Source organism: Theropithecus gelada, chromosome 14 (genome assembly GCF_003255815.1).
Source record: "Theropithecus gelada isolate Dixy chromosome 14, Tgel_1.0, whole genome shotgun sequence".
Taxonomy (NCBI): domain Eukaryota; kingdom Metazoa; phylum Chordata; class Mammalia; order Primates; family Cercopithecidae; genus Theropithecus; species Theropithecus gelada.
The window spans coordinates 64,640,047-64,667,893 of record NC_037682.1 but is presented as its reverse complement, the minus strand read 5'-3'; the positions used below and the strand labels follow the sequence as shown (position 1 = coordinate 64,667,893).

General features: G+C 54.3%; 1 protein-coding gene across 2 annotated transcripts; it reads left to right on the top strand.

The window, feature by feature from the left end:
* STARD10 (StAR related lipid transfer domain containing 10) lies at positions 1-27,847 on the top strand. 2 transcript variants are annotated; one of them, XM_025356735.1, is made up of 7 exons: positions 1-212; positions 569-888; positions 23,179-23,326; positions 23,927-24,030; positions 24,701-24,818; positions 26,814-26,866; positions 27,432-27,847. In XM_025356735.1, the coding sequence occupies exons 2-7, from the start codon at positions 682-684 to the stop codon at positions 27,675-27,677; spliced, it is 876 nt and encodes a 291-aa protein (XP_025212520.1). In that variant the 5' UTR covers positions 1-212; positions 569-681; the 3' UTR covers positions 27,678-27,847. The 2 variants fall into 2 exon arrangements, with proteins under 2 accessions (XP_025212520.1, XP_025212518.1); XM_025356733.1 differs by having other exon boundaries at positions 28-212; positions 569-801.

The window sequence follows — 27,847 nt, the reverse complement described above, 5'->3', positions numbered from 1 at the left end:
CCGAGCCGCGGCCGCCGAGCCCCCGAGCCCCCAGCCTAGCCGGGAGGGGCGCGTGGGGCGGGGGCCCGGGGCGGGGGCCCGAGGCGGGGCCGGGCGGCGGGACCCACTGCTCTTTCCCCAGAGCCCCCTCGCGGCCCCGGGTCGCCCGGGCAGCTGCGGCGGCGGCGCTCGCACCCCAGCCCCGGCGGGCCCCGGCGGAGCGGCTGGCACAGGTGAGCAGCCTGGCCCGGAGGGCGCCCCTCCCGCCCCGCCACCCGCCCCGCGCCCGCCCGGCGTCGCTGCGAGTTAGTTAAGCAGGTTCCCCGCACCGTCCCTCCCCTCGGGTCCCGGCCGGTCCCTGGGTCCCGACGGGCGCCCGCCGGCCACCGCGTCCCAAACGCAGTCTCCACGCCGGCCCCAAAGGGTCTGGGGCGCTCCTCGGGAGGGGGCCTCCGAGGCTGTCCAGCGCCCGTCCGCCCTTCCCCGGGGCCAGCCCCTGCCTCTCTCTAGCTCCCCACCCGCCAGGACCCCGAACAGCCCCACCCGCGCCCCCAGCGCGCTGATTCCCGTCCCCAAACCGGTCTTGCAGGTCCCAGGAAGGTGGCGTCAGCATCTGCAACCGCGTCGACGTTGTCGGAGCCTCCGCGGAGGACCCAGGAGAACCGGACTAGGGCCAGGGCCCTGGGCCTCCCCACACTCCCTATGGAGAAGCCGGCGGCCTCCACAGAGCCCCAAGGGCCTCGGCCGGTCCTGGGCCGTGAGAGTGTCCAGGTGCCCGATGACCAAGACTTTCGCAGCTTCCGGTCAGAGTGTGAGGCCGAGGTGGGCTGGAACCTGACCTACAGCAAGGCTGGGGTGTCTGTCTGGGTGCAGGCTGTGGAGATGGATCGGACGCTGCACAAGATCAAGGTAGGGTTGCCCACTATCACTTCAGCCTCCACTGCACCCTTACTGCCTCTCTTCCGGAGTCTCCTGGTCCTCTCTCTGGGCTAGACACCTGACTATGTATCTGGGCCCAGAGAGAGTCTCCTGCCACGGACCGGGAGGAGGCCAAGCCCCATCACACAGATGGGCCAACCGAGGCCTGGAGAGCAGGAGTGACTCAACCTGCCTCTCTCAGCTGGAACCCAGGCTTCTGCATGCCCCTGCCTGCTCCAGGGAGCTGGGCTGCTGCCAGGCCCTTCTAGGAGAGTGGTCTCCCTCAGGGACCCCTCTGCTTGGGAAGCCTGCACCTGGTTCCTGACTTGAGTTATCCAGTTGGGAGACTGGGCCCTTCTCTCCCTGATTCCTGGTTCTCTCAGCCTGAACTGGGTCTCCTTCCCTGCTTTTTGCACCCTGGGGTGCCCAGGACCTGAGTCCTTCCTGCCTGATGCCCTGCTCTTGCTCTTTCCCTTCCCTCCCTCCGTGGCTACTCCTCAGTCTTCTGCAGGGACTCAGGATTGTGGCTGGCAGATCCTGAAGGCAGGGCTCTGATACCCCTGCCTTGCACAGAGCCAGGCTGCAGGTGGGCTGGGGGAGGAAGGGGCCTGGGGTCAAGGGAAGCCAACATAGGGAGCAGTTGCAGACACATCAGTCGCTCACAACCATCTCCCCTGCTCCTCCCAACCCCACAATTCTCCTCTCTTTGCCTTGCAGGGCAGGCTTGGGGTTTGGGACCTTGGGAACCCACCTCCCCCAGAGGACCAGATGGGGGGTGGTGGTGAAGACTGTGGTTTAAGGGCCTCAATAGCTTCCCCCAATACATCTGGTGTTGCTGTGGGTGCTGCATTTCCAGGGCTCTTAGGTCTCCCTGCAGTGGGCTTTGGCAGTAGGCTGTGCCCTTCGCCTCCCTCTTCCTTGCCTTCTCCCTTCTGCTATCCTCCTGGAAATGTGGAGGAGTCCACCCTCCCCTTCTGCCTAGTCTCAGACTTAGCTCAGGCATGTATCTTGGCCTCTTACCAAGGCCTGAGATGTCTGACCTTTCCCCTCTGACCCTAAGCCCTTCTGCCTCACTTTGTCTTAGTCATTTACATATACTTCTGTCCTTCCCCACAGGATTATCTGCTTCTCACTTTCTGCCTCCCCTTCTCTTCTCTCACTCTGTCTGCACCTTGGCCATCTGACTGTCTTTCCCTCTGGGTTTCCATGTGTGTCTCCCACTTTGGGATTCGCTGCCCAGGGCCAGAGGACCTTGACCTGTGTCTGAGCCTGAGAAGCAGGGAAGGGGAAGGCAGTTGGCGTGTCCCCACTGGTTGTTCCCTGAGAGCAGGGACAGGTCCTATCCTCTTTTTTTTTTTTTTTTTTTTTTTTTGAGAAGCCTCACTCTGTCGCCCAGGCTGAAGTGCAGTAGCAAGATCTCAGCTCACTGCAACCTCCATCTCCCAGGTTCAAGTGATTCTTCTGCCTCAGCCTCCTGAGTAGCTGGGACTGCTAGTGCACACCACCACACTCAGCTAATTTTTGTATTTGTAGTAGAGATGGGGTTTCACTATATTGGCCAGGCTGGTCTTGAACTCCTGACCTCAAGTGATCCACCCACCTCAGCCTCTCAGGTCCTGTCCTCTTTGCGTCCCCAGCATCCAACACAGTTAGAGCAGGGATATTGGTGGAAGAGAGAGGGAAGGAAAGAACGAAGGGACAAATTGAATGAAAGGTGAGAAGGGAATTCACAAGAGCCTGACTGTGACCTGGGAAAGCCTTCAGGTGGGCAGTGCACACTGGGGGAGAAGTGTAGTTTCCCTACCAAGCTGGCACTCCAGAAAATCAGGGGAGGAGGGGTCTGAACTGAGGCCAGTACTCCCACCCTCTGTGTCAATAGGGCAGAGCTACCTCCTCCATCTGGCTTGGTTAATGAACAAACCCTGCCCAGCCCAGGCCTGGAATTGGTGGGTCTGGGGCCCAGGCTGACTGCAACAGACCACTCGTGGCCAGAACAGGCTTGTCAGGTGGCCTTCCTTGTGGGTGGCAGAGACTTGGAAAAACTGGGGTGTTATAGGCTTCTGGACAGGCATACACCCTCCTGGGCAGCCAGGACCCTACCCTCCTTTTCTTTTAGACTGAACAGATGTTGGAGGTGCTAAAGGGCCCTTAGTAATCCCTATGTCATACCCTTCCTGCCCCTGGATGCAGGTGAGGATATTGGGGCTCAGAGAGGGGCAGGGATCTGCCTAGAGTCACACAGCTGTCTCAGCAGAGCTGGGTCTGGAACCCAGATCTACAGCATCTTGGCTAGTGCTCCTTCCTTGCTTCTCCTTGCAGGCTGCCTCCCCAGCTTTGCTCCCCACAATGGAGAGAGGGTGGGGAGAGGAGGTGAGCAGAGCCCAGACCCAGGAAGGAGGCTGGGACCCTGGTTATGGGCACCCCAAGGTGCCAGCTCCCCGCTCCTCATCCTCTCAGCACAGCTAGTTGGAGCTCTGGGAGAGATGGACAGAGGCCTGTGATCTTCCCATCCCCAAGATTCCAGGACTCCCAGGTTCCATGCAGATAATCCCATTTCTGATAAATGAGAGCCCCTGCTCTGAGCCAAGCATTTCTCCCCCTCATCTAATTTGCCCTGAGGCTAGCCTGGGGCAGTAGTAGTCTTGTCTGCATGTTACAAACAAAGAAACTGAGACTGAGCAAGGTAATGTTATTTGCCTAAGGTCATGCCACAGCTGAGGCAAGAGTGGAACCATGCCAGCCTGGCTCCAGAGCCCCTGCCCCTCTCCGCATGGGCTCGCATCTTAGTCAACACTGTGGCCTTTAACCCCATCCATAACTCTTTGAAGGCCTGGAGGACGCCGTGTTCTTATCATCTTATTCTTGTTTGATGGATGAGAAAGCCGAGGCCCACAAAGGGGAGTGGCTTGCCAAGGTCACCCAGCAGGTCTGGAGCCAGAATCCCTGGGGATGACTGGGTCACTCCAGGAGGCTGGGACTCAACTACAGGTGTTTGCTGAACTTCTGCCCCCCTTTCCCCCTCCCCTCTCCTGCCCCAGCCTGCTCTGGACCTGTCCCCAGAGCTGGGAAAGCCAGCTGCCCCCTAGACATGCCCAGTGCTCCTGATCCCAGGGTGGGGGTGGGACTCCACCTAGCTATCTACCTGATTCGTTTCCTCCTCCTCATCTCCCTTCCCCTTCCCCGGGTCCAGAGGTCCCTGGCAGCCACTGTGGCTCAGGGCCCAGTAGTTGGAGCCAGGACAAAGGGAAAGGGGCTGTTGGAGGCCACCTCCACCCCTTCCCTCCCTCCTGGCCTCCAGCCTGACCGGGCCCCAGGGCTGCACTGTGCTCTGAATACTGGAGAGGAGGCAGATACCACCTCCTGAGAGTTCAGACCCTGTCCCAGGGACAGATGCTGAACATGGATCCTGGGTACAAGGCAGGAGGCAGCTTGGAGGCTGAACCCAGGTCTCTCAAAGCCCAGGTTAGCTTCCCCATGGCACCTGTATTGGTGTGAGAAACGGGAGACCAAGAGCTTCTGTCAGTCATTCAACCAGGGCCAGCTGGGGTCCAGTCCTGGCTGTTGCATGTGACCTTGGGCACATTCCTGCCCCTCTCTGGGCTGCTTGCCCATCTGTGCAATTGGTCCTTCTTGGCTCCAAGAGTCTCTGAACTCAGCACCCGGGCTGGGGCCCTGGGGGAGAGATTAGGAGCAGGCAGACAGCAGAGGACGTGGCCTGTGAGGCCCTGGCCTGGGTATACACATGCTGTGTTCTCCTGAGGCCTGCCGCGTGAGAGGCAGGGGAGACCTGCGTATCTCCTCAGTGGTCTTCAGACCCTGGTGAAGAGAGGACAGACAGTTCCAGGTGACCTTCCACCCACTTCACAGGCAGCCTGGGGGCAGGAATGAGGCCTGAGAGGAGCCTGGGCCCATGACAGGAGAGACCTGACCCTGGAGCAGGTGTAGGAGGGGGTGTGGCTGAGAGCCTGAGGCTCTGCTGGCCGCAGGAAGCTGGGCAGTGGGGACCTGTCTCCTCTGACTTCCTGTCCTGCTGCTCCTCCCCTTCCCCTTTGGGAAAAGCTCTGGTGGCCCCTCCCAGCCCTGTCTCACTGTCCACCTACCCCACACCACAGGCCACCTGGGTTCCAGACTCCAAAGCCAGTGCTCAGCTCGTAAACCCTCAGCACCTCACCCTCTCACCTGGTGAAATGCCAGATGGCTCAGGGGTCTCCAAGGCCCTTTCCACCCTTACCAGTCTCAGGGACTCAAAAGGGTCATGGGGAAGGTGGGGTCAGGGCTGTGTGTGGGACAGGTCTCCTTAATCCCATCAAGCAGATGTGGAAACTGAGGCTCAAGGCAGGTTCACTTGTGCACAGCCAAACAGCCAGACATGGCTGAAGCTAGATCAGGACCTAGGTCCTTGACTCGCCAAGGCTGAGATCTCGCAACTCCCTTGGACCGGATTATTAACGTGATTGGACTCATGGGTCTCCCTGTGCTGTGTCACTGTGGGAGGGCACCTTAGAGGGGACCCAGCTGGGCAAGAGTCCAGTGCTCACTGTGTGACTTTGGGGGTCATTTCACCTTTCTGGGTCAGTCTTCTTATTGGCAGTGGCAGGGGCACGAGTTCATCTAGTTTTAGGGCCTTGGACTGGGTCAGTTCAGGCTCTAGCTTGGCTCTGCCTGCTGTGGGGCACAGTTTCCCCGTACAGGAAGTTGCTGGGCAGGTGGTCTGTAGAGGCTGTCCTAACCTTAGGGGAGGCTGCCCTGCTGGAGACAGAGTGAGGATGGTGGCTGAGGTCTTGCCAGTCTGTGCCATCAGAGAGGTCCCTAGAAGGGGATCCTGAATCCGGGGTTAGGCCCTGAGCTGCCTGGTTCCAGCTCCGACTTGGCATGGGGGGAACTGGAAGAAGTAGTTCCAGAGCTGTCCTCAGGGAACAGGCTCCCAGAGAGCATGACCCCAGTTAGTTAGTGTCTAGACTTTGGGTTGGAGGTGCCCAGAGAAGGGAAAGATCAGAGGTGGCTGGAGGTGTGAGGGAAGTCTTCCTGGAGGAGGTGCCTGGGTTGGGCTGAGGATGCTGGGGAAAGAGCACCAGGATCCAGAGTCCTGGCTGTGTGCCCCTGGGCAAGTTGTCTATGCCTGGGATTCAGCTTCCTTATCTGCCCTGCCTGTCTTCAGAGACTTCATTCATTCACACATTCAGCAAGCATCCATCGTTAGCCTCTTTCTGCTTGGCTCTGTGCTGGAGGTGGGGGACAGAGAGGGCAATCAGATCTAAGCCCTGCCCTCAAGGAGCCCCCAGCTGGGTGCTGAGACACACACTTGTCACAGGAGCTCTGGAAATCTAGAGAGGGCATCTAAATTAGCCTTAGGAGTCAGGGAAGGAACTGCACAGAGGAATGATCAGGTGATCCTTTTGGAATTGGGTGGGGAGTGAAGATTACAAATTTGATCACATTGGAAGCATTCCATACAGAGCAGCAGCTGTGCAAAGGCCCAGAGGCGGATCATGGGGTGCTGTGCAAAGGCCCAGAGGTGGATCATTTGGAGAATGGGAGGTGGTTCAGTGTGGGCTCGGAACTCAGGGGGCTGGAGGTGATTAGAGAGCTAGACCGAGGCCCCATGCCTTGAGTCTTAGAGGCTCTGGGGTGCCAGGGGAGGGTCTTAGACAGGGAAGCTGGTAAGAGGGCGCTGCTGCTCTATTTGTCTGGGCAGAGGTGCGGAGGCCCACCTTAAAGCCAGGTTGTGGGGAATGGAGCAAAGGATGGAATCCAGAGAGCCTTAGGAGTGATCATGGACAGGATATGATGGTTACAGCATAACTCTTTGCGATGTGCGCACTGTGAAGTGTTGTGCAGGCTGGGATGCAGGACGGCACGGATGTACAGCCCCCTCAGTGCCTGCGCTAAGCAGGAACCCTTGTGAGCCGGAGTGGAGTGGAGGGTGCCTCCAGGCTGTGTCCCTGCTGGGACTAGAGGAGCCCTCAGCTCCCAGGCTGGCTCTGTGCTCTCCACACCCAGCTCCCCAGGCTCCGGCTTTTAAACTTTAAAGAGCCCCAGCTCAGTTTCCAGCCGAGAGTCTTTAAAGTTTCAGGAGATGAGAGAAAGGGAGTCCTGGAGACAGATGGGTTTTCTTTCTTCCCCCGCATCTCCATGCCTGGCCGGGCCACCTGGAGCCAGGGCTGTGGGTGCCATGACCCCAGTGCTCTGTGGGGCTCCGGGGCCTCGGCGGGGCTGTTCCAGCTTGTTCCCGAGGAGCAGGAGACCTGGCCTGGGTGCCAGGTTGCCACTGAGGATAGATGGGAATAGAAACCTTATTTCAACCCTGACCCCTCATCTTTGCCCCTGACTGGGCAGATGGTGGTGCTCTGGCAACAGGTGGGGGAAAGCAACTCAGACCACATGTCAGGCTTGAGACAGCACCCTCCTCATGCCTCCCTTCATCCCCTCTGGCATGCTTGGACTGGCCTTGATGCCCTGGGGTCCCTGGAGACTCAAAAGCATGGGCAGCAGAGGGTCCCATGCCAATCACAGTAGATTCTTGTCACCTATCTTTGATTAAAGAGAGCCTGGGGCAGGTGGCACAGGGCAGCTGGAGCTATTCTCTGGGGCTTTAGCATAACCATTGCCTTCCTGCCCCTCAGCCTGGGCTCCCTGAAGGCAGGTACTTGCCACCTCTGATGCTTCTCTGGAATCCTATGTCCTGGGGCCAGTGAGCAATATCTGCACATATATACTGCCTCCTGCTGCCCAACAGGATACAGGGGGTGACTACCACCTCTGCTCTCCCCTCTGGTGCCTGAGCCATTTACTCATTCTTGGGGTTTGTGTTACCACCTTCATCTGCCCCTGGCTTCCCGAGATCCCCTCCATCATCTCTTGCCCGTGCCTGCCATCTTTGGACCCTGCCAGAGTGGCTGGGGCCTGGTACTTTGCCAGGGAGGTGACGAGTCTTGAGATAGAGGCCTGCCTGATAGCCAGAAGGATGGAGTTCCCTTGTGTGTCTCCACTTGCATACATGCATGCATTCATTCATTGCTTCAGTATATTTATTGAGCACATACTATGTTCCAAGGATTGTGTCATATCTAGGAATTTAGGGGCAAACCACACAGATCAGACCCTGCTGTCATGGGTTTCACATCCTGAAGGGGTGACAAGCAAGATAGAAGCAAACAACTAAATAAGATACCAGATGATGGTTGTGCATAAGGATGAGATAATGTGATAGGGATTGAGGATTCTGTTGGAGCCTTCGCGTGTGGAGCTGAATTGTGGGTGACTGTGTGTGTGATGTGGCCCTTAGTCTGGCAGACACTGAGCTCCTCAGGGGCAGGTGCTGGGTTTCCCGTCTCCCCCTTCCTACCCACCTGACAGCCCTGGGACAGGGACCTGACAGGGTCAGTCAATCTGTGTTGAAGGTATGTGCGCCTGTGCCTCTGAGTGTGAGACTCTATGTGTGTTTCTGTGTCTGGTGTTACTCTGTGTGTGTGAGTCACACCCCCTCACTGCAGAAGCAGAGTTGTCTGTGATCCAATTATGTCTCCTCAGCTGTCTCCTGGCAGCTCCTGCCCCTGGCTCAGCTCTGACTGTGCTGTGGTTTCCCCTTCTGAAGCTCCCTGTCCTGCCTCCAGGGGCCCCAGGGCATCAAGGCCAGTTCAAGCATGCCAGAGGGGATAGAGGGAGGCACCAAGAGGGGTGCAGCTGCCTCAAGCCTATCTCTGGGACTCAAGGTCTTCCCTTTGGGGTGTGTTTTCTTTTTTTTTTTTTTTTTTTTTTTGAGACGGAGTTTCGCTCTGTCGCCCAGGCTGGAGTGCAGTGGCCGGATCTCAGCTCACTGCAAGCTCCGCCTCCCGGGTTCACGCCATTCTCCTGCCTCAGCCTCCCGAGTAGCTGGGACTACAGGCGCCTGCCACCTCGCCCGGCTAGTTTTTTGTACTTTTTTAGTAGAGACGGGGTTTCACCATATTAACCAGGATGGTCTCGATCTCCTGACCTCGTGATCCGCCCGTCTCGGCCTCCCAAAGTGCTGGGATTACAGGCTTGAGCCACCGCGCCCGGCCTGGGGTGTGTTTTCTATCTATCTCTGTTCCCCTGTCCCTTAATGGTTACTGGCAGTGTCCTTAATGTCTCCCCGGGTCACTTCGTTCCTGTGTCTTAAGGTTACTCTGTCCTTACTATCTCTACTGGTCATGTTGTTCCTGTCCCAGCTGTTTATTCACTCAACAAACCTCTTCTCATGCCTCCCACCCATCCTGCCAGCCACCTGGAGATACCAGATCTGGGTCCTGCTCTTAAGAGACTCGAGTCCTCATGGGGAGACACATGGAGACAGTGACAGCCTTTTGTGAGCAATGTGGGGACAGAGACATATACTGAGGCTGAGTGAGGCCAGTGACTGGCAGCATGGTGGGGGGATGGTACAGGGGCTTCTCCAGGAGGTGGTGTTTGGATGGGGGCCTCGGGGACCCAGCAGGATAAGGCAACAAACTGAGAAAGTCTTGGTGAGTTGGTCAGGGAGATAGGCTCCCCCTGTGGCAGGGGTTCAGGGCTAACAGTGAGGAAGAGAAGAGCCAGAACCAGGGTGGGGAGGACATTTTGGAGTTTAGATTTTATCCTGATGGCAGAGAAAGAGAGAGAGAGAGAGAGAAACAGACAGACAGACAGACAGACAACAGAAGCTTTCAGGCTGGGAAGGGCCATTATCAGCTCTGGATTTTAAAAAGCTCCCTGGCCACAGGGGACAGAGTGGCCTGGAAGTCAGGAAGCCAGAGAAGAGGATGTGGCTACAGGGGTCCAAGCAAGGATGGTGAGGCCTATCTGGGCTGGTGAAGAGGAGCTTCTGGGAAGGTCGTGGCCGAGTGGAATCCAAGGGGCAGAGTTGGCTAGAGGTTGAGAGTAAGAGCATAAGGGACAAGTCCAGAACCATACCCCCTATGACAGCGCTGGGCACAGGGAGAACCATGCCCCCTATGGCAGCACCAGGCACAGGAAGAACCATGTCCACTATGGTGATGCCAGGCACAGGGAGAACCATGCCCCCTATGGCGGTGCCAGGCACAGGAAGAACCATGTCCCCTATGGCGGTGCCGGGCACAGGGAAAACCGTGCCCACTATGGCAGCACTGGGCACAGGGAGAGCCATGCCCACTATGGCTATGGCAGTGCTGGGCACAGGGAGAACTGTGCCTGCTATGGCAGCGCTGAGCATGGGGAGGGGGAGACGTCTATGGGCTGCCCAGGGTGTGGTGCTCCAGAGGCCGTTAGGGATGAAGCCTGGAACTTTACTGCAGAGCTCTGGGGGCGTCAGTCCACTGGTGGTCCGGGAAGCCCTGGGAGGCTTTTTCCCTCTTTGTCTTTGCCTGTCTTGATGTCTGGAAGTCAGCCCTGGCCTCTGTGTTGTCCCACTGGCCTCCCCTACCCCTTCCCTTTTCTTCTAGGCCCTCCACTCTCTACCTCCCTTTCTCAGCTCTCCCTTCTCTGCCTGACTCCCCCTCGCCCCCTAGGATAGAAGTGGAGAGGTACAGGGCAGGAAGCCAGCCTCTGCGATGTCGTTGGAGCAGGACATTCATCACTGCTGCAGAGCTGGGCCTGCTGCTCTGGAGCCTGGAGGTGGAGGTGGGGGTGGAGGTCCAGGGAGGCTGCTGGGGACTAGGGAGGGAAGGGGGAAGGAGGCAGAGCAGGGATGAGTCACTCAGCCCTGGATGGAGAGTGGCAGAGAAGGCCTAGCTCAGTCTGCTCAGGGAGCTCTGTCTAGGTGAGACATGGTAACATTTCTACTCTCCACTACAGTCTCGGGGGCTCCACTTTTGGGGAGAAGATGAGTTGGAGGTAGCTGCTGCCAGATCCCCTTCACTTCACAGGAGAGGGCCATAGGGATTGTCTGGTCATTTTGCAGGTGGGAATACTGAGTTCAAAGATGGGGAAAGAAGACCCTGCATTGGGCCCACACCACTGTGCCCTGTGTTCTTCCAACCCCCACGCCAGCTCTAGGCAAGCCAGCCCCAACATCCCCCCAACTCCACACATACCCTCAAAAGCCCCAGCTTCCAGCATGGACCTGTCAGGGATTGTCCTCCTCTGGCCAGGTGCTGGCCCACCTGATTCCTTGGGTCCTACACAAAACAGAGCCTCGTTCTCAGGGAATAGTCTCAGGGATGGACTTTTGATCGTGCTGGGTTCCAACCTGGTTCCTCCACTTCACTTTTCTGAGCCACCGTTTACCAATGGGCGTAATTGTCCCTCCTCCCAGGTAGTTCAGAGGATGGAATTCAGTGAATTTATTATACCAACCTCCTAGCACAGAGCCCGGCACAGAGCCACACATCATCCACATTTGCTGAGAATGGATGAATGAATGAACAGGTCTCTAAAGGACAGTTCCATTTCCCACCTTTGTCCTTGTTCACCCGGGTTACCTTGTGGCACTGAGTTGATCTCTCTCCTTCCCCCAACCAGTCCAGGCCATTTATAGTTCTCAGGCCATCACCTCTTCCGGGAGCCCCTTCCCCCTGCCTTTCATCTGGGTGCCGTCTCTTCTCCTGGTCATCTTTTAGGGCCCAGCTTAGACACCCCTTCCTCTACCTGCATTTCTGGCTTCCCTTTGTCCCTTCCTTGAACCTAAAGAGTTGTCATTGTCAGTGCCTGCAAGCCCTGCCAGACAACGCAGTGTTCCCAGGTTAACTCAGCATCAGACGGGTAGTCTCAGGCCCCAACCAGCTGAGTCACAGCTTTCAGGTCTGGGGAGCAAGGACTTGGGGTTCTGGGCAATGCTTTTAATTAGGAAGAAAAAAAAGTAAGGCTGGGTGTGGTGGCTCACGCCTGTAATCCCAACACTTTGGGAGGTTGAAGCAGGTGGATCACTTGAGACCAGGAGTTCGAGACCATTCTGGCGAACACAGTGAAGCCCCATCTCTACTAAAAATACAAAAATTAGCTGGGCACGCTGGCACACGCCTGTAATCCCAGCTACTCAGGAGGCTGAGGTACGAGAATCCTTGAGCCTGGGAGGCAGAGGTTGCAGTGAGCCGAGATAGTGCCACTGCACTCCAGCCTGGGTGACAAAGCCAAACTCTGTCTCAAAAAAAAATAATTTTCTTAAAAAGTGATTTTTATCTCTTGTATAAACGATATTGTAGCACCAGTAATAAGAATCCAAAAAAGAAAAATAAATATAAATCACCCGGAGCCTCAGTTCCCTGAGTAGAACTTTTCCTTGGTTCCTTCCAGCTCTCATTCAAAGGTGTAGAGTTTGTTCATAGTTTAAACCATGGCACAGGTACTAGTTTGTATCCTGTTTTATTCATTTAATCTTGCTCTGTAGAAGTTTCTCATATTGGCCGGGTGCGGTGGCTCATGCCTGCAATCCCAGCACTTTGGGAGGCCGAGATGAGCGAATCACGAGGTCAGGAGATCGAGACCATCCTGGCAAACACGGTGAAACCCTGTCTCTACTGAAAATACAAAAAATTAGCTGGGCGTGGTGGCGGGCGCCTGTGGTCCCAGCTACTCTGGAGGCTGAGGCAGGAGAATGGCATGAACCCGGGAGGCGGAGCTTGCAGTGAGCCAAGATTGCGCCACCGCACTCCAGCCTGGGCGACGAGCGAGACTCCGTCTCAAAAAAAAAAAAAAAAAAAAAATTTCTCATATTGCTACAGAATTATTAATTCAGGAACATTTCTGGCAACTGCTCCCCATAGACCTGTCTGGGTTCTGAAGGTGCAGAGCTAGCTCAGTGGCCGCCCCTGCTCGGGGGAACCCTCCGCCCTCCGTGGTGTGCAGTCATCATTAGGGTGATGTGTCACTCTTACCCAAACTGGGGCTGCTGGTGGTGGTATTCAGGTTGTTCTCCAGTATAATTTGCTAATTGCAGATTCAATAATATACTCATGAATATTGTAACATAACATTTTTTCTTATTTTATATTTTTTTCCTGAGTATAAATTTGTAGTCCTGGGATTTTGGGAACTGAATTGAAAAATACATTTTTGGTGGGGTGCAGTCACACCTGCAATCCCAGCACTTTGAGAGGCTGAGGTGGGAGGATCACTTAAGCCCAGAAATTTGAAACCAGCTCGGGCAACATGATGAAACCCCATCTCTACAAAAAATACAAAAATTAGCCAGGCGTGGTGGTGCACACCTGTAGTCCCAGCTCCTGGGACAGTGAACTGTGATCACTGCAGTGAACCAAGAAAGAAAGAAAGATAAATTTCTTTTTAAATCATTTTTATGATTTAAAAAGTATTTGCCAAATTATTTTCTAGAATAATGGAACCAATTTTTGCTGCCCCTGTGTAACAGTTTTACCATATCTTCATAAGCAGTGAGTACCTGATAAGCAGTGAGTATTTTATATATTTTTGGTAATTTACTGAGCATAAATTGGTACCTCAGTACAATTTTACTTTACTTTTCTTTGACTGTCAGGACTATTAAAGATCTTAAAGCAAGTCCCAGAATCTCCCCTGAACCTGTCTCTTGGTATTTCTGAAGGCTCATGCCTCCACCCCCCAGCCCTTTACCCCTTTTTAAGAGGATGATGGCAGAAGTAGTAATAGTAGTTGTCCTTGTGTTATAGAGATCTACAAGAGTTCAGGGATTTTCATGGCTGCACCTCCTTGGGAATTATACAGATGCACGGAGGGCCACGGACCCGGGCTCCAGCATTCTAAAAGTCAGAGAAGCCCACACAGACTCAGCCTCTTTGTTGGCTTACCTGCCTATCCCTCCATTCAGGAACAGCTCCTTACTGAGCGCTTGCTATAGGCCAGGCCCCCTGCAAGGCATGGAGGATGCCAAGATGAGCAAGGGGCCACAGCATTACAGGCAAATGAATGCATGACAATGCGAGCTGAGAAGGGAGCTGCTGGGGGTCTAGGAGACAAGGAAGGGTGGCCTCCAGCCCATCCTGGAGAGTTTAGGGATAGGGCAGGCTGCCTGGACAGGGAGCAGCTGGGCTGAAGTTTGAAGACATATTGAAGACATAATAGGAAGGGAGCCAGTGAGAGAAAGTCCTGGGAAAGCATTCTGGGCAGCGCTGGAGGAGGAGGTGCCTCAGCACCCCTCATGACAGCACTGAGCAGACCTCTCTCCTTCCCCTCTTCCCCTGAACCCTCAGGTCTGTGCCCTGGAACAGCTCTTGGGATTTTTTGGGGGCCAGGGGGAGTGTAAAGTGAAGGGTCTTGGGGGTCTTCATTTTGGGGACCCCAGAAACCCAGAGGCAAGGGGCAGGTGCTCCATTAGCTTGGCCTGATGCTTGCCTTGTGGGAACCTCAGGGAAGGGCACAGTGGAGGGCCCTGAAGCCAGCAGGTGGTGAGTGGGTCCTGGGAGGAGAAGTGGGAACAGAAAGGGCAGAGGGGCACTGGCGCTGGGGCTCGGACCTGCTGTGTGCTGTGGGCCAGGCTTTGCATCTCTCAGAGCCTCCTCTCCTGGTCCAGCATGGTGAGGGCAGGGCCTGGCTGTGGGCTGTGAGGGTGAAGGGGGCATCTGTGCGGGGCCCTGGTGTGAGAGAGCTGCCCACCCCCTCCCTGTGCACTCATGCTGTGGAGGAATTTTGGCATTTTTCTTATTTTAAACTTTGTTCCTTGTTGTCCCTGTATGTCCTGTCCTTTGGGGGTTAGTGGGAGGTGTTCCCCCAGGGCAGGGCCTGAGAAATCAGGGAAAGTTGCTGGGGCCTGGGGCTGGAGGAGGGTCAGCTACTGCCAAGGGCTTTAGGGACCAGTCTCATCTAATCCTTACAGGACCACTCTGAGGAAAGGATTATCCCTGCTTGACAGATGAGATGCGGGGGCTCAGAATCCTTTGCCCAAGCCAAGTCCACACAGCTGGGACATGGCAGGGCAGAGGTCTGTCTGACACAGATGGACCAGCACTGCTGTATGAACTCTGGGCCTGCAGGCAACAGGGGCTTCAGGTTTGGAGCCCCAGCACTGGGTTCTGGAAAATCTAGAGCTTGGGTCAGGAACTTTGGAGGAAGAATCTGTGGGCTCTACCTCCCTGGTCAGCAAGGCCTCAGTCCAGAGCACTGCATTATAACCATCAACTAAGGCAGCCTCCAGTTGCCAAGGTGTTTTGTTTTAGCTGGGCCAGTCCTGCCCCTTGGTGAAGGTAGCAGAAAGTCTTGACACTGTAGGGTCAGTCACACCTGGACTCTGGTTCTCTGCTTCACTACTGTTAGCTGTGTGGATTGTACCTCCCTGGGCCTCAGTTTCAGCATCTGTAAAATGGGGGCGATGCTTCTCTCTGGGGTGTTGAAAGGGTCAGAGGCAATATCTGCAAAGGATGCAGCTCTGTGCCCTTGACAGCTGGCAGAGGTGGTTTGAGCTAAATTTCAGCCCCTGTGGGGTCCATGGTCCAGGTGCTCCTGTCTCCTTTGCAGGGTGCTGAATGGTCAGTGATTTGGAGCAATGGTAATGGTTATTGAGGTTGGGACTATTGTTCAGGGCTGTGATTGATTTGATACTTTGTGCTCCACCCCATCAGGAACTCTTCCTCTCATTTGAATATGGTTCTGTTGGGAAAGGGTGATTTGCTTAACAGTTACTCCTGTCACAAAACTATCTGCTGAAATGCAGTGTATGGAGAAGTTAGCACAGGCTGTAGGATATTTCAGAGCCCAGCTGAAGCCAGGTTTCCCCAATGGTCACCTGAAGGGTTCTGAGTGAATAGATCATTTCCTGGGTTCCTAGGACTTTGGGATAATCTGTGTGCCCCACATATTCCATGGGCAAGGATATTGGCGTCCTGCTATGTAAGGTCTTGGAGGGAGGACTAGCCTTGGGTCTACCTGTCTGTGTGTCTGTTTGCTTGTAACTGCCTGGGCCTTTGGCTGTCAAGGCCAGGACACAGCTCCATGGAGGGGACCTGACTTCCTTTCCCATCTCAGGTCAACCATCTCCCTGGGTCTTGGGAGAGACTGCTGCCCCTCCCTGGAGTGGAGAGTCCACCTTCTCTAATGCTCAGCACTGGCAAGGCATCCCAGAGAACACAGGCAGGGGGTGGGAGAGAGGTGAGGGGTAGAGTGAGACACAGCTTGGGCACTGGACCCTGGACTGTACTTGTTTGTTTAACCCTCCAGGCCTTTGCACCACTGGTCCCCCTGCTGAAATGCACTTCCCTGCCCCTCAGTGGCTCAGGGCCTTATCCTTTTGGGCTTAGGCGCACTCTACCATGCAGTTCATGTGCATTCCCCTCTCCTAGCCCTGCTCATGCTATCTTGAGATTTTGTGTCCCTGTCCCTTACCACTCTACTTGGCGGGACCTCTTTGGGGCAGGGCTCAGGTCCAGTTCACCTCCAGTCTCCCACCACCCAGTTGCACACAGGTCTGGCACACAGCAGGCTTCAGAGAATGGTGAAAGGATGAATGGAAGGGCAGGGCAGGGTGAGGCGTGGGAGGCACCCAGGGTGCACAGTATCAGCAGACACCTGCAAGTGCAGCCTAGTCCTGGCCATGTGGAGGGGTGCATGGCTACTCACGGAAACCCGCTGGAGTAATAATAGCTACTTTTTTTTTTTTTTTTTAAAGACTAGTCAAATGCAGTAGTGAGAAGGGGGAAAACAGTAGAACAAGGAGTTCGATCTGTAACTTGCTGTGAATAATCAATTGAGATCACTCACTACATTTGAGTACCAGCCAATAGCTACTTTTCTTTTCTTTTTTTTTTTTTTTTTTTTGAGACAGTCTCACTCTGTCACCCAGGCTGGAGTGCAGTGATGCAATCTCAGCTTACTGAAGCCTCCTCCTTCTGGGTTTAAGTGATTCTCATGTCTCAGCCTTCCGAGTAGCTGGGATTACAGGTGTGTGCCACCACGCCTGGCTAATTTTTTTTTTTTTGTATTTTTAGTAAAGACAGGTTTTCACCATGTTGGTCAGGCTGGTCTCGAACTCCTGACCTCAAATGATCTGCCCGCCTTGGCCTCCCAAAGTGCTGGGATTACAGGTGTGAACCACTGTGCCCGGCCTATTTTTGAGTATTTACTGTGCGCTAGGCATATTACATGTGTTATCTCATTTAATCACAACATCCCCACAAGATAGCTGCTATTATTATTTCCATTTTTCACATGAGGAAATGAAGACTCCTAAGCGTTAACTCTCGTGCCCAGGAGATAGAGCTGGGATTGAGCCTGGGATTGCCAGCCTCAAAGCCTGTGTGGGTCTTTCCTGCTCCTTGCTTGTCCAGTCCCTTCTGACCATGGCTTCATGGGAATTGGGGAGCTGTGGAGTGTAGTGCTGGCCCCAGGGGTTCTGGGCAATCCTGGTTTTTCACCTTGAGAACTTGAGGGGGTTTGGAGAGTGGAGTGCCGGGGACAATGCCTGTAGTTTCTCTGGCGTCACTTGCTCCCCTGGCCTCAGTTTTCTTTTCTTTTCTTTTCTTTTCTTTTCTTTTCTTTTCTTTTTTTTGTTTTTGAGACAGAGTTCCGCTGTTGTTGCCCAGGCTGGAGTGCAGTGGCGCAATTTCGGCTCACCGCCTCCTGGGTTCAAGCGATTCTCCTGCCTCAGCCTCCTGAGTAGCTGGGATTACAAGCATGTGCTACTACCCCGGCTATTTTTGTATTTTTAGTAGAGACAGGGTTTCTTCATGTTGGTCAGGCTGGTCTTGAACTCCCGACCTCAGGTGATCTGCCTGCCTCGGCCTCCCAAAGTATTGGGATTACAGGCGTGAGCCACTGCACCCGGCTGGTCTCAGTTTTCTCAACTGTAATACCGCTGAATGTCGGGGTCCCTGCTGTCACCAGGTTTTAAACACACGCAAGCCCGGCAAGTCTCCTTGGTGGAGCAACCTCCCTTGGGTTCCTGTTTCCGGGGGGAGTTTATCAGCGGGGGGGGCGAGCCAAGATGGCCTACCAGGCAACACCTGACGGGCAACACCTGGTGTGGACACTCACTCACCCAGGGCCTAATAGCTGTGGGCCCGCCCACCTGGTGCTTTCCAGAGACTCAGCCCTACCCCACCACCTGTCCCTTCCCAAGCCTCTTAGAATTACACCTTTGGGGCGTGGCCACCACCACCAGCAGGAACAATGATGGATGTAATTTCTTCTGCTTAGCGCAGCAGTGCTGCCTGCTGGGGGCTGTGGAAAAGGCACGAGCCAGGCCAGGGGGAGGGGGGACGCCTGTGGACACTTGCCTGACCCCCACGACCCGGCCTGCCTCAGTTTCTTCACCTGTGCTGCCACAGCAAAGGTTCTTACCCTCTGGGCAGCAGCCTTCCTCCACAAGAGTCTGCCACTAGCCTGGGAAACCTTTGAAGTTTCTCTTTATAAGATAAAGTGCTACTCAGAGTTTACACTGAGCAACTAGTCTGTTTCGTCGCTCTGCATGCTCCGCCCACTGTCCTCTGTCCCAGAGGTGGGTCTTTGGCCTATGGAGCCACAACAGCCCTGCTCTGGAAGGAAGATGGGGCAGCATGGGTCCCTTCACAGTGTGCATTCAGCTGCTTTGCAGCTGGGCCTTGGGGGCACTGAGCCTGGCTGGGGAAGAGGCAGTCCCAGGTTGGATTCTAACCCAGGAAGCAGAGTTTTGTTGTCACTGCCCCTCCATACACTCATGGTCCAGGATACCATGTTTGAAGATTTGCAAAGCCAACTAGCATCCAGATTTGGATTTAGAGAAATTCTGGTTTCCTCAGAAGCCACGCTTGAGTGCTCTTTGATGGTTAAGAGGACAGGAAGATCCGATTTTGAGTCCCTGCTGGGCTGCTTTCAGGCTCTATGATCTGGGCAAGTTGCTGAATCTCCGAAGCTTCAGTTTTCTATGGTGCAGTGCAGGAATGATAACAGCGACCATCAGCTAGGTTTGGGGTGAAGAATGAGCACGTGTTGAATGTCTGGGACAGTGCCTGGAGCTCCCTGTGGCCGCTGAGGAGGCTGTTTGGATGCTAGTGATGATGCCGGATCCGGCCTCTGTCTTCTTCAACCCCTTTTCTCACCATCACGTTCCTCCCATCACTCTGTTCCTTCATTCATTCACTCAGTTACTCACATCTCATTAGTGTCCTCAGGCTAATGTAGTTCTTTCTGTGACTCTCATGATCCTGACACTTACAGGCCAATTATTTTGTAAAATGAGACAAGCCCTCATTCTGGGTTTGTCTGAGGTTCCTTTGTAATTCTATTTATGTTATGTCTCTGTGGCAGAGGTAGCACAGAAGTGATATCTGTATTCCCCTTACTGCGTCCTACCAGGCAACACCTGATGGCAACTTGTCCTGTGATTCATGATATTCCCTTTGATCACTTGATTAAGGTGCTATCTGCCAGGCTTCTCTACTATGAAGTGACTCATTTTCCCTTTGTAATTAATAAGTATTTTGATGGGAAGTTACTTTGAAACTATGTAAATCCCCCATTCCTCATCAAACATTCCATTTATTTGTTTATTCATACTTGTATAGACTATGATTTCCTGTTTTAGTCAATGGAATATCATCGGTTATGGTCATTATTGAGTTTAATACACAGCTTATCTCAGGTTGAGCCCGTGGTAGGGTGACCAACTGTCCTAGCTTGCCTGGGACTGAGGGATTTCCCAGGATGTGAGACTTTGCAGTGGTAAAACTGGGGAAGTCCTGGGTAAACCTTGAAGAGTTGGCCACTCTGCCAGGGGCAGAGCCCTTCAAGCTGGTTCCGGTGTCCAAAATCTCTATCAGTAAGTATGTGCTTACTTCCTGGCACAAGAAGATGTTCCATGCTCATCTTATACTTTCTCTGACCGAGCCCTGGAATCACCTGTTTTTCCAAGAAGACCTAGACCCAGGGACCTTTTGAGTCATAGGCTATACCACACCGTGGAGACTGAGCCAGATGGAACTCATTCACTGCCCACAGGCCACACTCTCACCTCCCTCTGCACCTTGGCTGGCTGTTCTGTCTGCCAGGGGCACTTGGCAAACATCTACCTCCTGCACTGAGATTCTCCATGAAGCCTAATCCTCCTACCCAGCCCGTAGAGATGATCTCCTTCTTATGCCCCCACTGAGCACTTTAGGGCACCTCCCCATTTCCAAGGTGGGCTCCTCCTTTCACTGCAGACCTCTCAAAGACAGGCCTCCGACTCATCTCTGACTCTTCCAGGCTCAGCACAGGGCCGGAGCTGGGGGCTGCTGATTAAATGGTTGGATCTAGTCCTGCCCCATTATACAGCAGAAAGGTAAATGGGGTAGAGAGGGAAGGTGAATTGTTTAGGGTCACACAAACAGTATTGCAGTCTCGAGTCTGTCCTTGAACCTTGGTTTCCTAATTCTATAATGGGGCCAATATCCCAGAGCGCTGCTGTAAGACTAAAATAATATGTATAAAACACTTAGTATAGTACCTGGCACATGATGGGGGTACCTGTCAGTATTGCTGGGGGGACCTTTTGAAATTGTTTTCATTATTTCAGAAGCAGTACTATACATGTTAGATAATAAGAAATACAGACAAGTGGCCAGGCACGATGACTCATGCCTATAATCCGAGCACTTTGGGAGGCCGAGGCAGGTGGATCACCTGAGGTCAGGAGTTTGAGACCAGCCTGGCCAACATGGTGAAACCCTGTCTGTACTAAAAATACAAAAATTAGCTGGGCGTGATGGCAGGTGCCTATAATCTTAGCTGCTCAGGAGGCTGAGGCAGAAGAATCACTTGAACCCGGGAGGCGGAGGTTGCGGTGAACCAAGATCGCCCCATTGCACTCCAGCCTGGGCAACAAAAGCGAAACTCCATCTTAAAAAAAAAAAAAAAGAAAAAAAGAAAAGAAAAAGAAATACAGATAAGCAAAATGAAACCATCACATTCCTATCATTTAGAGATCTCCACTGTTAACACCTTAGCAATTGTGCCTCCTGAGCTTCCTCTATGCATATATTTTTTTCCCCCAGTTGGGTTATGCTGCCTTTTTTTTTTTTTTTTTTGAGATGCAATCTTGCTCTGTCACCCAGGCTGGAGTGCAACAGCATGATCTCGGCTCATTGACACCTCCACCTCCCTGGTTCAGGCGATTCTCCTGCCTCAGCCTCCTGAGTAGCTGGGATTACAGTTGTGTGCCACCACGCCCAGCTAATTTTTGTATTTTTAGTAGAGATGGGGTTTCACCATGTTGGCCAGGCTGGTCTCAAACTCCTGACCCCAAATGATCTGCCTGTCTCAGCCTCCCAAAGTGCTGGGATTACAGTTATGAGCCACTGTGCCTGACCTATTTTGTAACCTTTTTTTAGGCAGCAGTTTCTACCATTTTGTTTCAGTGCACCTGATACTCTGATCACGTTCACATTTCTCCAGTTGTCCCAAAAATCCCCTTTATAGATGCTGCGTCTAAATCAGTTTGCAATCCAGAGACACACTTTACATGTGGTTGTTATCTCCTGCAAGTCAGTCCCACCAAGCCCCTTCGTTGACGTTGACTGGTAGAAGAGCTTGGGCCAGTAGCCCCACAGAATGATTCTCTATCTGGCTCTGTCTGGCTGCATTCTCATGTGGTGTCACTTAGCTCGTTCCTCTGTCCTCTGTATTTTCTGTAAACTGAAGTTATATCCAAGGCTTGATGGGTTTCTTGGTGCCTAGCCAGCCGGCATTGGTGTGTCCTTCCTGTGGCATCCCACCACCATTAGTGGGGCTAAGGCCTATTCTGGGATGAGGGGGAAGACAATGTGACCTCTCCCTCATATGTTTGCTTGTCTCCTCTTGTGAGTGGAAAGTATTATGTGAGGGTTCTCTTGGCACTGTCTAAATGCCATTTCTGGGAGATCTTTTTAAACTAAACAAGAAAACTTGTCCATTTGCTGAGAGGAACTTGATCTTGGGGATAGGGCACTTGAGGAAAAAAAAAAAATCACAGAACAAGGACATTGAGTTTCATCTCACTGAGTGCAAACCTAGGGAAACCTGTTCTGTTTTTACTTGCTTTCCAGATATGTGATCTGGGTTAAATCCTAGCTCTGTTACTTACCAGCTGAGTGACATTGGGCGAGTTACTTAACCTCTTTGAACCTCAAGTTCCTCCTTGAATTTCTTATCTGGCAGAGTTGTTGTTGGGGGGTTAAATAAAACAAGGTGCCCTTGGCCATCTTCTACCCGGATGGAAAGCTCTTTGAGGGCAAGGCTAATACATAGTAAGAAATCCAGGCTGGGCGCAGTGGCTCATGCCTGTAATCCCAGCACTTTGGGAGGCCGAGGCGGGCGGATCACGAGGTCAGGAGTTAGAGACCAGCCTGGCCAACATGGTGAAACCCCGTCTCTACTAAAAATACAAAAAATTAGCCAGGAGTGGTGGCGGGTGCCTGTAATCCCAGCTACTCGGGAGCCCGAGGCAGGAGAATCCTTTGAAACTGGAAGGCAGAGGTTGCAGTGAGCTGAGATCACGCCACTGTACTCCAGCCTGAGCAACAAGAGCAAAACTCCATCTCAATGAAAGAAAGAAAGAGAGAGGTCAGGGCAGGGCAGGGCAGGGGAGGGCAGGGCAGGGGAGGGGAAGGGAGGGGAGGGGAGGGGAGAGAAATCCAGGCCAGGCGTGGTGGCTGACACCTGTAACCCCAGAACTTTGGGAGGCCAAGGCGGTTGGATCACAAGGTCAAGAGATTGAGACCATTCTGGCCGACATGGTGAAACCCCGTCTCTACTAAAAATACAAAAATTAGCTGGGCACATGCCTGTAATCCCAGCTACTCCAGAGGCTGAGGTAGGAGAATCACTTGAACCCGGGAGGCAGAGATTGCAGTGAGCCGAGATCACGCCATTGCACTCAAGCCTGGGTGACAGGAACGAAACTCCATCTCAAAAAAAATAAAAATAAAAAAAGAAATCCAAAGATGTTTGTTGAAGGAAAACAAACCAACCCACAAATAGGAGGACAGGTGGTATGGCCGGGTGATAAGTACCAAGGAGGAAACAAATCATCCATTGGGCATTTGATTTTCATTTATGCTTTTTCATTTAACATGTAGCCATTCCAGGCTCCATGCTGAAGCAACCATGAGCCTCTGCCCACGAGGAGCTCACAGGGGTCTGGGAGGGCACAGACATAGAGATTCATTGTGTGGGAGCCCAGAAGGTCTGGCTGGGAAGGCTTCCTGGAGGAGGAGACTGGACTGAGTTAGGGGAGATGGTCTCTGAATACAGAGGCTGTCTCCTGGCACAGGTGGCTTTTTGGTGAGCTGGACAGGGCTTGTGGCAAGAAGGAAGTCCATGCTGGCTTCAGAGGCCCCTGTTCTTCGCTGTCCTCTTTCTCTTCTTCCCCCTCTGCCTGTCTGCCTTCTGGTCCCCTAGCCAAGGCTCTGAGCCCTATATGATCCTGACAACCCATATATCTGTCTGCAGTGCCGGATGGAGTGCCGTGACGTGCCAGCCGAGACACTCTACGACGTCCTACACGACATTGAGTACCGCAAGAAATGGGACAGCAACGTCATTGAGACTTTTGACATCGCCCGCTTGACAGTCAACGCTGACGTGGGCTATTACTCCTGTGAGCAGGCGTAGCACGCTGATCCCAGTCCCCCTGGCCTCCATCCAGGCCTCCCACCAAGCCTCCTCCTCCCTCCTCCCTCCTGTGGTCACTCACATGACCAAGCTGCTCGGAGACTTGAGTGCTGAGAGATAGAACTGACCTCCCTGTCCACTCCTAGACCCTTAGGCACACACCCATACACTTACAAATACATATGCACTCACATGTTCATGTATATACACACACACATACGCATACACTCAATCAGGTACACAAGCCCCACCCACATGCCACATAGTCCCGGGCACACATTTTCATGCACACTCATACTGTTTTTCTCTCGTACACTCACGTTCACATAAACAAACCAGCCAGGCCAACAAGGTAAGGGCTATGTGAGGTTGTGAGGAGCAGGGCTGGCTGGAGACACTAGGGACAGGTCTTGCCCTGTCTTTTTTCTGGCTGCAGCTGTGGGACTGTGGTCTGGGAGGGAGGTGCATCTTTGCACTGGAGAGCTGGCAGTTAATTAGGCATCCCTGCATCTCTGGCCTCTGCCACACCCTCCCTTGTAGGCAGATGGGCCAGTGGTCTGGCTGAACTGTCCCTTGCCCTCCACAGGGAGGTGTCCTAAGCCCCTGAAGAACCGTGATGTCATCACCCTCCGCTCCTGGCTCCCCATGGGCGCTGATTACATCATTATGAACTACTCAGTCAAACATCCCGTGAGTCAACCTGCCTTCCCTGCGGCGGAGCAGGGGAGAGGGTCAGGCAGCGCAAGGCTGAGGCTGCCACCGTGACTTCCATGTGACTTCGGGCAGGCGTGGGCCCACTGGCCCTCAGTTTCCTTCCTGTACAGTGAGGATAATGGCTCCTGTCTCCCTGCTGCGTCTCTTGAGCAGATCAGGAGAGGACAGTGTGGCCACCTCTGTGGCGAGTGGGTGGGATGGGCTGACTTCGATTGGTTGGGCTCTGGGACAGGGAAATGAGGAACAAGAGGTGAGAGGCAGGGTCCTCTGGTCCTCCCTGAGGCTAAGCCACCTTGATCTCCCCGGGCAAGGACAGGCAGGTATAGCTGGCCTGGGCAAGGGTGAGTGTGTGTGTCTGTGAGTGCCCATATGTGCTCATGAGCCCTGACCCCAGACTGGGGGCTTTTCTGAGGGGAACACGGAAAGCTTCAGGAGGGGCTAGGATGACCTAATCTGATTCTTCCCTTTCTCTGCACCCAGAATCAGGCCTGATCTGGAACAGATGTCATGGCATGTGAATTAACTGTGTGTGTGTGTGTGTGCACGTGCGCGCATGCACGTGCATGCGTGCGTGTTTGTGTATACTCACAAAAACATCATCTTTGCCCCTACCCCGAGTCTCACCTCCCTGTGCCTTTGTCCCCAGAAATACCCACCTCGGAAAGACTTGGTCCGAGCTGTGTCCATCCAGACGGGCTACCTCATCCAGAGCACGGGGCCCAAGAGCTGCGTCATCACTTACCTGGCCCAGGTGGACCCCAAAGGTGAGGGCTTGGCCCTGGCAGCTTATCATGGGATCCTTCCCTATACTACAGGGGTGGGGCCTGATCTACTAGGGATCCAGAAGGGCATCTGTTAGAAGCTGTTTTGCATTTTGGGGCATCTCCATCCAAAGCCTTCATTGAACCAAGGCTTGGGACTTTACAGTGGTTTGAAAAGAGTGGGCCAGGGAGGTGCCACTGCCCCACTGATGAAGCTGGGAGCACTCTTCCTGGGCTTTGCCATCCCCATGCTTTTCCTTGTTCCCTGCTTACTGGCTGTTCCCTCTGCCTGTCCTGGGGGCCTGGGTTTTCCAGGCCTCAATCAGAATTCTCTCCCTGGGGATGGCTGAGCTACTCCTGTGGCTTCTGTCACAAGGTGGCCACGTCTCTCTCAGCTGAGATTCAGATCCCTGTGGCCATCGGCCACCTGGACATCTCCCTTTGGATGTCTTCCAGGCACCTGAGCCTTGTTGTGTCCAGTGGGGGACTTGCCATCTTTCCTCCTAACCTGCCCCTTGCCCTAAGTCTCCACTTTTCAGTCATCTATGCCCAGAACCTGCTATCATTTGGGGTCACTCCCTCTTCCTCAGCCAAATCTAGCCACTGATTTTTTTTTTTTTTTTTTTGTGGAGTTTTGCTCTTGTTTCCCAGGCTCGAGTGCAATGGTGCAATCTCAGCTTACTGCATCCTCTGCCTCCTGGGTTCAAATGATTCTCCTGCCCCAGGCTCCCGAGCTGGGATTACAGGCACCTGTCACCACCCCCAGCTAATTTTTTGTATTTTTAGTAGAGATGGGATTTCACAATGTTGGCCAGCCTGGTCTCGAACACCTGACCTTGTGATCCACCCACCTCGGCCTCCCAAAGTGCTGGGATTACAGGCGTGAGCCACCACGCCCAGCCCCAGTCACTGATTCTTACTGATTCTGCCTTTCAGCAGCTCCTGAGTCTGGCATTTCTCTCCATACCAACTACCTTGTCTGTGTGTAACAGCGGCCAGAGGAATTTCTCTAAAACACTTATCTGCACATGACTGTCATCTGCTTGAATTTACTCTGTGGCTCTCCATTGCCCTCCAAGAAAAGCCTAAGCCCCATCCCAGGTCTCCTGGTGTCTCTCACACCTCACCCATCCCCACTCCTGTGCCCAGGCAGCCCTTCCCCACAGCCTCCCCTCCTCACCCCTCTAGGGGTGCTGCAGGTGTCACCTCCTGATCCCTGATACTCAGGGGAGTCACTGGCTTGCTGTTCTGTGGTCCATTCCCCTCTAGTAGAACATTCGGCTCCTGTTGGGCCCCCAGTGAGTTCCTCTCTGGGTCCCCAGGGCTGACCCAGGGTGGGTGTCACAGTGAACATGGAGTGAGTGAGTGAGTGAATGACTAGAGGATAGGGAAGCCTTGAACATCCTTGCCTGGAAATGCTCCAAGCCTGGGAGCACACAGTGGTCCAGGCCTAGCACTCCCCCGGCACCTCATTGTGTTGGGTGTCAGAGGTAGAGTGGACACTTGGGAATGAAACAGGGTGGAGAGCTGGGCAGTGGATTCCGGGTCAGGCCAGGCTGGGGTGCTCAGCCAGCGGCCTGTGTGGTCAGGGGAGGGCTTGGAAGGACAGGCAGAGGAGAGGCTGAGCGTCAGGGACATTCCTGGGAGGGAGGTTAGGTTGAGAAGGGATGTCAGTGTGATTGAGGGAGGCAGCAGGTGCAGCGGGGGGGTCAGAGTTTCCACCCATGTGTAGCCTGTGCTCACCTAGGACCCTGTGGTTTTCTTCCACGTAGTCTTTGAGGCTGGGCAGAGGGAAGTGGGGGACAGAACTAAGCCTGAGGACCTCAGTCTGAGGTGGAAGGGAGTGAGGGTAAAGTCTTGTAGGACTTGCCTCACACACCCGCTCCTCATGGGGAAGACAGTGGCCTCCCTGGAAGCTCTGGGCAGAGGGTGGGGCTTTTGTGGGGGGGAGGGGCTGGGTCCCTGAGGCTGCTTCTCCTCCCTTCCCTGCCCTCACAGGCTCCTTACCCAAGTGGGTGGTGAATAAATCTTCTCAGTTCCTGGCTCCCAAGGTGAGTGGCCTTGGGATTTTGGGGGGTGTTGGAGGCTGGAGAGAGGACTATGGGATGAGGTGGGTGGAGTCAAGCATGAAGCCTGAGGGCCAGGCATGGTAGCCCATGCCTGTAATCCCAGGACTTTAGGAGGCCTTGGTGGGTGGATCACCTGAGGTTGGGAGTTTGAGACCAGCCTGGCTAACATGGCGAAACCCTGTCTCTACTAAAAATAAAAAATTAGCCGGGTGTGATGGTGGGCGCCTGTAATCCCAGCTACTTGGGAGGCTGAGGCAGGAGAATCTCTTGAACCCGGAAGGCAGAGGTTGCAGTGAGCCAAGATCGGGCCACTGCACTCCAGCCTGGGCCACCCAGTGAGACTCCATCTCAAAAAAAAAGAAAAAAGAAAGAATGGAGGATGGAGCCTAGGGCTCAGAGAGGATAAGTAGGGCTGAGGGACAAGTTTTGAAAGGGAGCTAGTCAGAATGCTGGGGGCTGAGCCGCTGGAGGGCGCTGGAGGGAGCGTGGAGAAGACCTGGACCCGCGCCCCGGCCACCCCCTGACCCGCGGGGCGGCGGGCCCACAGGCCATGAAGAAGATGTACAAGGCGTGCCTCAAGTACCCCGAGTGGAAGCAGAAGCACCTGCCTCACTTCAAGCCGTGGCTGCACCCGGAGCAGAGCCCGTTGCCTAGCCTAGCACTGTCGGAGCTGTCGGTGCAGCATGCGGACTCACTGGAGAACATCGACGAGAGCGCGGTGGCCGAGAGCCGAGAGGAGCGGATGGGCGGCGCGGGCGGCGAGGGCAGCGACGACGACACCTCGCTCACCTGAGCGCCGTACCGCTTCAGGGACGGAGACAGGACCCGGCGAGCCCTGGGGCGGCGGCTACTCCTGCACTTTCTCCCCTCCCCCACCTGGCGCCTCCTGGTGGCACTGGGCCGGGCCCAGGCGGGCGCTGCAGCCTGGCTGGACACAGCCCCAATAAACGATCCCCAGCCTCA

Excerpts from the sequence above, each read along its gene's own strand:
- STARD10 (XM_025356735.1), top strand. The coding sequence starts at position 682 with ATGGAGAAGCCGGCGGCCTCCACAGAGCCCCAAGGGCCTCGGCCGGTC. Across the intron at positions 23,327-23,926 it reads TGACGTGGGCTATTACTCCT|GGAGGTGTCCTAAGCCCCTG; the intron begins GTGAGCAGGCGT and ends TGCCCTCCACAG. Across the intron at positions 26,867-27,431 it reads CTCAGTTCCTGGCTCCCAAG|GCCATGAAGAAGATGTACAA; the intron begins GTGAGTGGCCTT and ends GCGGGCCCACAG.